Genomic DNA, 8,675 nt, shown 5'->3' with positions numbered 1-8,675 from the left:
ATAGGCACTGTAGAAGAGGGAAATGGGGTAAAGAAGACTTAATACACAGCACTGTTTGATGTAGCAGGTCTGTGAATTGGAAAACGGACAGAATTCAGCTTCACTCATGTTTTTCTGTCTGTCCACTCTCCAGGTTACGTTCTCCAAGTCCGGCACTGAACCCTCAGGTAACTTCCATCTGATTTTTCACCTGTGCTACAGTCACTGATTGCATCTACTACCTGTGTTCATTTTCAAGGGAGTGACCACTTCTTGAAAGGTAAGTGCCTGTTGGTGAAAGGAAATGTTCTTGAAAAGTCAGAAGATAAACAGGTGGGACTGTTGATCTCCCCCGGTGCTGAACATGGTGCTTTGACAATCAGATCATACAGTACCTGCCCGACATGAAGCTCGAAGTCTAAAGGGGAGGAAGATCAGGTCTTTACTTTTCCGTGCCTCTGTTTCCTCAGCTGCCAAATGAGGATTAAAGTGACTTCCCCAGGGCCACAGAGCAGGCCAGTGTCAGAGCTGGGATTTTTTTGTTGTTGTGGTATTTGTTAATAATCAATCAATCATATTTATTGAGCGCTTACTGTGTGCAGAGCACTTGGGAAGTCCAAGTTGGCAACATATAGAGACAGTCCCTACCCAACAGTGGGCTCACAGTCTAGAAATACTGCAGTAGCATTGTAATAGATGTATAATATATATTTTGAATACGTTTATTCAATAGTATCTACTGCACGATTTACTACTGTAAAAATCGATCGATGGTATCTATTTAATAGTATTTATTGAGTGCTTATTGTGGGCCGAGCACTGTACTAATTACATAATATATAACATATATATACATTATATAATATATATTATAAAATACATTAGATAATATTATATTACTGCATAATTTTATATTGTTAATCAATCGTATTTTTTGAGCGCTTACTGTGTGCAGAGCACTGTACTAAGCGCTTGGGAAGTCCAAGTTGGCAACATATAGAGACAGTCCCTACCCAACAGTGGGCTCACAGTCTAGAAATATTGCAGTAGCATTGTAATAGATGTATAATATATAATATTTTGAATATGTTTATTCAATAGTATCTACTGCACGATTTACTACTGTAAAAATCGATCGATGGTATCTAATAGTATTTATTGAGTGCTTATTGTGGGCCGAGCACTGTACTAATTACATAATATATAACATATATATACATTATATAATATATATTATAAAATACATTAGATAATATATTATTGCATAATTTTATATTGTTAATCAATCAATTGTATTTTCTGAGCGCTTACTGTGTGCAGAGCACTGTACTAAGCACTTGGGAAGTCCAAGTTGGCAACATATAGAGACGGTCCCTACCCAACAGTGGGCTCACAGTCTAGAAATATTGCAGTAGCATTGTAATAGATGTATAATATATAATATTTTGAATGTTTATTCAATAGTATCTATTGCACGATTTACTACTGTAAAAATCGATCGATGGTATCTATTTAATAGTATTTATTGAGTGCTTATTGTGGGCCGAGCACTGTACTAATTACATAACATATAACATCATATATACATCATATAATATGTATTGTAAAATACATTAGATAATATTACTGCATAATTTTATATTGTTAATCGCATTTATTGAGCGCTTACTGTGTGCAGAGCACTGTACTAAGCACTTGGGAAGTCCAAGTTGGCAACGTATAGAGACAGTCCCTACCCAACAGTGGGCTCACAGTCTAGAAATATTGCAGTAGCATTGTAATAGATGTATAATATATATTTTGAATATGTTTATTCAATAGTATCTACTGCACGATTTACTACTGTAAAAATCGATCGATGGTATCTATTTAATAGTATTTATTGAGTGCTTATTGTGGGCCGAGCACTGTACTAATTACATAATATATAACATATATATACATTATATAATATACATTATAAAATACATTAGATAATATATTACTGCATAATTTTATATTGTTAATCAATCAATCGTATTTTTTGAGCGCTTACTGTGTGCAGAGCACTGTACTAAGCGCTTGGGAAGTCCAAGTTGGCAACATATAGAGACGGTCCCTACCCAACAGTGGGCTCACAGTCTAGAAATATTGCAGTACTATTGTAATAGATGTATAATATATAATATTTTGAATATGTTTATTCAATAGTATCTACTGCACGATTTACTACTGTAAAAATCGATCGATGGTATCTATTTAATAGTATTTATTGAGTGCTTATTGTGGGTCGAGCACTGTACTAATCACATAACATATAACATATCATATATACATTATATAATATATTATAAAATACATTAGATATTATATTACTGCATAATTTTATATTGGGAATTAATATAATTTTATATATTAATATAATTTTATATTGGGAATTTAACTTGGGAAGTCCAAGTTGGCAACATATAGAGACAGTACAATATAATCCATGTCCTTTGTGCTTAGTGCTCTGCACACAGTAAGCACTCAATAAATACGATTGATTGATCGATTTGTGGGACTCCCAGACTTAATTCTTATTTTACGGATGAGGTAACTGAGGCACTGAGAAGTTAAGTGACTTGACCAGGGTCACACAGCAGACAGGGGAGCTGGGATTAGAAGCCCGGTCCTTCTGCCTCCCAAGCCTGTGCTCCATCCACCGGGTCGTGCGGCCTGTGCTCTTTCCACTGCGGTGGGAACAAAGGTAGCTGAGAGGTTGAGGAGGATTAGGATACCCTAAATCCCATTAGATTTGGCAAGGAGGTGAGTGGTGACCTAGGAGAGTGTGATTTCTTTGGAGTGAAGGGGTAGGAAGCCAGATTGTAGAGAGTCAGGGAAGGGCGGGTGGGATTTTCGAGGCATTTAGAGCGGGATGGGAGCAGTAGGACAGCGATGGCACTGGGATCCAGGGGAGGTTTCTATGTTTCTTGTTTGAAGGTAGAGAGAAGGAGCCAGTAGAGGCTGAACGGCTGACGGTGGCCGTCAGGGAAGGGGAAACTCTCTCCTGATGGTTTCTCTAGGGGCAGCCATACAATAACAACAAATCCCCACCTATTACCCTGCAGCGAGACTGAGGAAGAGTCACTGTTCCTCCCGCGCTATAATCTTGAAAACGTTTACTAGCCCCGTCTTTCGCTTTGATCTCTAAACTAGTGGCTTGTAAATAAGACCTACTGTGCGATCTTTGGATAGAGAAGGCACGAGGCGCTCTTTCCCACAGCAGCCCTATGTTGGTGCCAAGCGAACGGCAAGATTTTACTTACCCAAGGAGAGAAAAACTACGGTGGTGGTCTCTCGGCTTCCCCTGCCTTCACGGCTTTTGCCTGGACGAACACTGTGAAGCCAAAGCCCGCTGGAGGGTGAGTGAGCACAAGGAAAATCGGAGCGTGTTTGGTTGTACTTGCCCCACTCACTGCACAAAGCGGTAAAAGGTGGTGGACTAAAGGGACACATTTGACCTTTTTATTCAATGCTTTCGAAAAATACAGAAGTAGCCCCACCCCCCCCCATCCCCAGGTCAAATATAAAAACAGATACAAAGAAAGCACGCCAAGACCCGACCTTGGACACATTCTGCATTCCCATTTTGTGGATGGAAAAGCCCAGTTCATTACCTTAGTGACCAGGAACGTGCTTCAAAGAAGAGCGTGTCTGAAGTGTCCTGAACGCCCTGAAAGCAGGGCCCCGCCTAATCCACTGTATAGCACAAGACATAACAAGACCAAATCAAATACATAAATTAGTCGGTGAGTTTTTAAAAGCCAACTTCTGTTCCCAGCAAAGGAGGCATACAAGGCCCAGAAACTGTTTCTTTTCAAAAGCTCCGTTAGAAGTTTGTATATCGAAATTCTTTTGCCAGCCGTGAGAGCTATTTCCATATACCATTTTGGTTCTGGGGAAAAAAAAACACCCAAAACAGTTGAGTAGACTCCCTTTTCTTAATGTGCCCTTTTCACTAGGGAAGAGAAGCACTCGAAATTCAATAACGGCCAGGTGGAATTAGTCTCTCTCCTGTACCTATTTCACAATCTGAGTCGCAGAAGCAGCATGGCTTAGTGGATAGAGCACGGGCCTGGGGTCATGGGTTCTAATCCTACCTCCACCACTTGTCTGCTGGGTAACCGTGGGCAAGTCACTGCAATTCTCTGTGCCTCAGTTACCTCATTTGCAAAATGGGGATTGAGACACTGAGCCCCGCATGGGGCAGGGACTGTGTCCAACTCGATTTGCTCGGATCTACCCCAGTGTTTAGTACGGTGCCTGGCCCTTAGTCAACGCTTAACAAAAACCATCATTATTATTAGAAGCAGAGGAAGCCGAAGTGCAAGTATGGCAATCAAATGCCAAGGCGGGGGAAGAAAACACTGGAAGGCGTGGAGGTCAGAGGAGTGGGTGGTTTGAACAGCGATGGAGATGGGGTGGTTGGGGCCCCAGAGCTGCCTCAGTCACCCCCTTGGGCCAGCCAGCGTTGGTGGAGGAGGGAGATTGCCAACCTTCTCAGGCCGCCAGCACTTATTGGGGCATTATCACAGCTCCACACCAGGTGATGTGCATGACAGGAGGGTGAAATCACCCAACCCCAGCTTTTTGATCTCCATGAAAAGGGGCCTAGAGCTCTGCAATCCATTTGGGACTGCTGCCTATTGCAATTGGTGGAAGGAAAACACAAGGGAGTACTTTTTAGACATTCAAGAGAGTTAAAATCTGCTAGACGGTCAATTTCACAAGGGCAGGGGTTGTGATTTTACTTCCCCCAATCCTGCGGTATAACGTTCTCCCCACTGTAGGCGCTCAGTAAGTAGGAGCGGGTGATGTGGCCTGAGGCCATGGTGAGCTAGCATTCAGTAGGACTCCGCAGTGCCTGCCTTGTGGAGGGAAGGAAAAAAAGGGGGGGCAGGAGGGGGTAGAGCGGAGATCAGGATGGCAACCAGAGGACCGTAAGCTCGTGGTGGGCAGGGAATATGTCTGTTTATTGTTGTATTGTACTCTCCCAAGCGCTTTGTACAGTGCTCTGCACACAGTAAGCGCTCAATACAACAATGAGAGTCAGAGGAGTTGAGGGAAATGGGAGAGAGCGGAGGTGAGGATGGCCACAGGGGTCAGGGGAACTGAGGGAAGCGGCTCTGCCGGGAGCTTGGAGAGGTCGAAACCGCCGGGTGAGAGGAGGGAACGACCAAGCTGGCGTTCGAGCGGGGGCCTTGGGACTCGGCCCTCAGCACACCGGCCAGGAGCTAGTTAGGGACCGGTGCCGCGGCCCCCGCCAGCCAGCCTAGCTCTCTTTCCGCTCGGCAGCAGAGGCAAGAATAGATAGATCGGTTTTCCTCCGGTATCCAGGACGGCATCCGGAGGTTACAGCGCGCCTTTGGCTCCGGCCCTTTCGGGTGACGAGAGGAGGAGCTGGTCGGTGCTCCGAACCAGGGGCCGACCTCTAGTTTGGGAGCGGCAGGGCGGAGCTGGGCGCAAGCACCCTCTCTGTCTCCCTCACCACGACGTAGTGGGAATCGGCCAGATCCCGGGCGCTCAGGACACCGCCCGCCGGACCGCGGTCATTGACCACCATTTCCGTGACCACGATGTTGTTCTCCGCCGAACTCGAGCCAGGAGCAAGGACCCTCTCGGCCACTACCAGCTTGGGCGGGAGCTGAGAATCGAGGATCAGCGCGCCGGGCTGGAGGCCGGAGCCGGACGATTTTTCCGTCACGAGGATGTTCCCGTTGGGGAAGGATCTGGGAAGAGACGGAGCAAACGCCACCCCTTGATTAGAGGAAGATACGTCGGCGATCACTTGGCGCGGCGCGTGGGTCTCGGATGTGGGCCGTGGGGGCCGGAGACTCGAGGAGTAGGAGATCTCGGCGGACACGGCTTGCTTAGAGGACGTTTCGGTGATCACTTGGCGCGTCAGAGCTTCCATTTGGGCCTCCGCCACGTGCTGCGGGGGTCGGAGACTGGCGCCGGAGTAGGCTGTGTCGGTGGCCGTGATGTTCCTACCACTGTGTCTACCGGGAGGAGAGAGAGCCGCCGCCGGCACCTGCTGAGACGAGGATCTTTCAACGATTGCTTGGCGGCCCACAGCTTCCACGTGAGTTTCAGCCCCGGACCGAGGCCACGGGAGGCTGGAGGCCCCGGACGCGCTCCGATCGTCGTACGGCGACCGGGAAGCCCCAGCCACTCCAGCGGCTGCACGCGTGGACTCCGAGCAGATTTCCGCCAGAGTCTTAAATTTGTCTCCCAGGTCATCCAGAAGAAGGTCATCCAGGTCACCTTCGATGAAGCTGCAGCAGCCAATGGAGCCTGCTGGCGATCCCTCGCTCGCCTCCTGGGAATAAACCAGGAGGCAGTCCTGGGCCACGTGAGCCTGGTCAGCTTCAGCGTAGGCGGCGGCTTTCTAGAAGAGAAAGGAGAAGCGAGATCCACACAGTCAGAAGGGGACCCTCTACCTTCCAGAACTAATCAATTCCATCTTCCTCAGAACTAGACAGGGTACCAGAAAACTCAACTGGGCCCAGACCAAATCCCTGCTCAAAGCCCCATCCCATCTCAGGTCCTGGTGGGCTCCAGCAGTCCTCCTCCCAAGCTAATTAAGCCTAATTGCGGGAATTGTGATGCCTTCTACCTCCCCTGAAATACGTTCCTATCGGCAATCTCACAGGCAGGGCCCCATCTGACCAGGGCCCACTTTCTTTATGCCCTCTAACTGAACAACCGGGCTAACGTCACTGCCTTCTCTGTTCTTGTGGCTTCGCGACAGAGCTGTGTACACATTTTCCCTCCTAATGAATCCTTACGTCAACCAGGTAATTTCTCAAAAATTCTTCATTCAGGACAGTAGCAGCTCCCTGGGACTCGAAGGCCTTGGTGGCTCCGGCCGCTCCCGTGGATGTGACTGTTCCCATGGCTTCACCGAATGTCTTGGAAAGAAGGGTTCTGTGCTCCTCCCACCGTCCATCCACCGTGGTCATTCCGGCTCCTTTCCCAGTGGACAAATCGATCCTTTTGGTGGCCAGTCCGGAGCCTGTCCCGGTGAAGATTTCCCCGTGATCTGGGGCTATAGCTGGTAGAGACTACCAAACGGAACGAGATTGAAGAACACGGTTAGACGGGTCTCGGATTGTGGCCCCTAGGCCGGGTGATCAAGCCCCACTGAGCATCTCCCCAACACACGGCTGAACTGTGGACCCAAGCCACCAATGCACCTGTAAGTTACAGCCCTGTAAGTTACCGTCCCAAGGGCCCGCTGCTTTCATTCAGGGCCTTGAGAAAGTTCGTTTTTAGACCGCGCTTCTCCCCTCTTTGAAAGGGCAAAGGGGCTGTTAGCACAGCCGCATTCCCGCTCCATTTTAATAAGAATAATTGTAGCGTTTGTTAAGTGCTTACTCTGCGTCAAGCACCGTACTAAATGCTGAAGTAGATACAAGATAAATAGGTCCCATATGGGGACCACATTCTAAATAAGAACAGGTATTGAATCCCCATTTGGCAGTTGAGGGAACTGAGGCACAGGGAAGTTAAGTGACTTCTACAAGGTCACCCAGCAGACAAGTGGCAGACCCCTCCTTAAAACGCAGGTCCCCTTGCCCTGGCCCGTGACCCTCGTTGCTCTACTTTGTGCTTTTATTGCCGAAGCATCTTTTGATACTCATTTTAATTTAGCCCTCACATCACTCCTGTGATGTATACCTGTATATATGTATATATGGTTGTACATATTTATTACTCTATTTATTTTATTTGTACATATCTATTCTATTTATTTTATTTTGTTAGTATGTTTGATTTTGTTCTCTGTCTCCCCCTTTTAGACTGTGAGCCCACTGTTGGGTAGGGACTGTCTCTATATGTTGCCAATTTGTACTTCCCAAGCGCTTAGTACAGTGCTCTGCACATAGTAAGCGCTCAATAAATACGATTGGATTGATTGATTGATTGATAGGGTTTGGGTATACAGTTCACCGCAGTCCCAAACAGCTGTCGGCAAACACCCTTTCAGCGAATCAGTCTAGCTCCCCTCCCCTAAACGCCTACAAAATGTGAGCGTATGAGTTACCTCTCAAAGTGGGGGGGGGAAAAAAATGTTCTGCAGCATCTTTTCCAGTTTACAGATGGGGAAACTGAGGCACGGGAGGGTTAAGTGATCTGTTCGAGGCCAAACAGCAGACGGGCGGCGGAGCCGGGTCTAGAAGCGGGGACCACCTCCCCGGCTCTGCCTTGGTTTCCAGCTGTTCTGGCTCGCGTCAGGGGGCTTCCCCTGAGCAGGTAGGCTCCAGTCCCTCCCGCGGTTAAGACGCCGCTGTTCTCAGCAGGCCAGACCCCTCTCTGGGTGAATGCCCAAAGCGGACGGCCCCTGTATTTTGTCCTGTCGGACAACCGGGCCCCAGGCGGGGTGGGCGGACAGGACCGAAGCCAGATGTACCTTGTCCTCAGGGGGTGCCCCTTCGCTGTTCCACAAGTGCAGCATCTGGACGGGTCCGTCGGATATGGCGCTGAAGCCCTTGGCCTTTTCCCCACACTGGCACAGCAGCAGCAGGAGGGGCACCACTGCGGAGGAAACCGAGCACGGTTAGCATCGGCCCGACCACGTCTCGACTCGGGGGGAAGGCCGCTCCCGCCGGGGGGCCTGGCCCAGGACTGCTCAACTCTGGCCACCAGCATGTGGCATGGGAGGGAAACGGGTA

General features: G+C 48.2%; 1 protein-coding gene across 1 annotated transcript in view; it reads right to left on the bottom strand.

Annotated features, from left to right (window-relative positions):
- Positions 1 to 5,010: 5,010 nt before the first annotated feature.
- The window catches only part of DSG2 (desmoglein 2), a 39,328-nt gene continuing 35,663 nt past the window's right edge, over positions 5,011 to 8,675 (bottom strand). Inside the window, exons 13-15 of the mRNA XM_038766688.1 lie at positions 8,414 to 8,538; positions 6,789 to 7,064; positions 5,011 to 6,388 (exon numbers count right to left, since the gene is read on the bottom strand). Of these exons, the coding sequence (XP_038622616.1) occupies positions 5,432 to 6,388; positions 6,789 to 7,064; positions 8,414 to 8,538 (1,358 nt within the window). The 3' untranslated portion in view covers positions 5,011 to 5,431. The remainder of the gene's footprint in view (positions 6,389 to 6,788; positions 7,065 to 8,413; positions 8,539 to 8,675) is intronic.

Source organism: Tachyglossus aculeatus, chromosome 25 (genome assembly GCF_015852505.1).
Source record: "Tachyglossus aculeatus isolate mTacAcu1 chromosome 25, mTacAcu1.pri, whole genome shotgun sequence".
Classification (NCBI taxonomy): Eukaryota; Metazoa; Chordata; class Mammalia; order Monotremata; family Tachyglossidae; genus Tachyglossus; species Tachyglossus aculeatus.
Note: the sequence above shows the minus strand (reverse complement) of the source record. Positions and strands in the feature narration are given on the sequence as shown.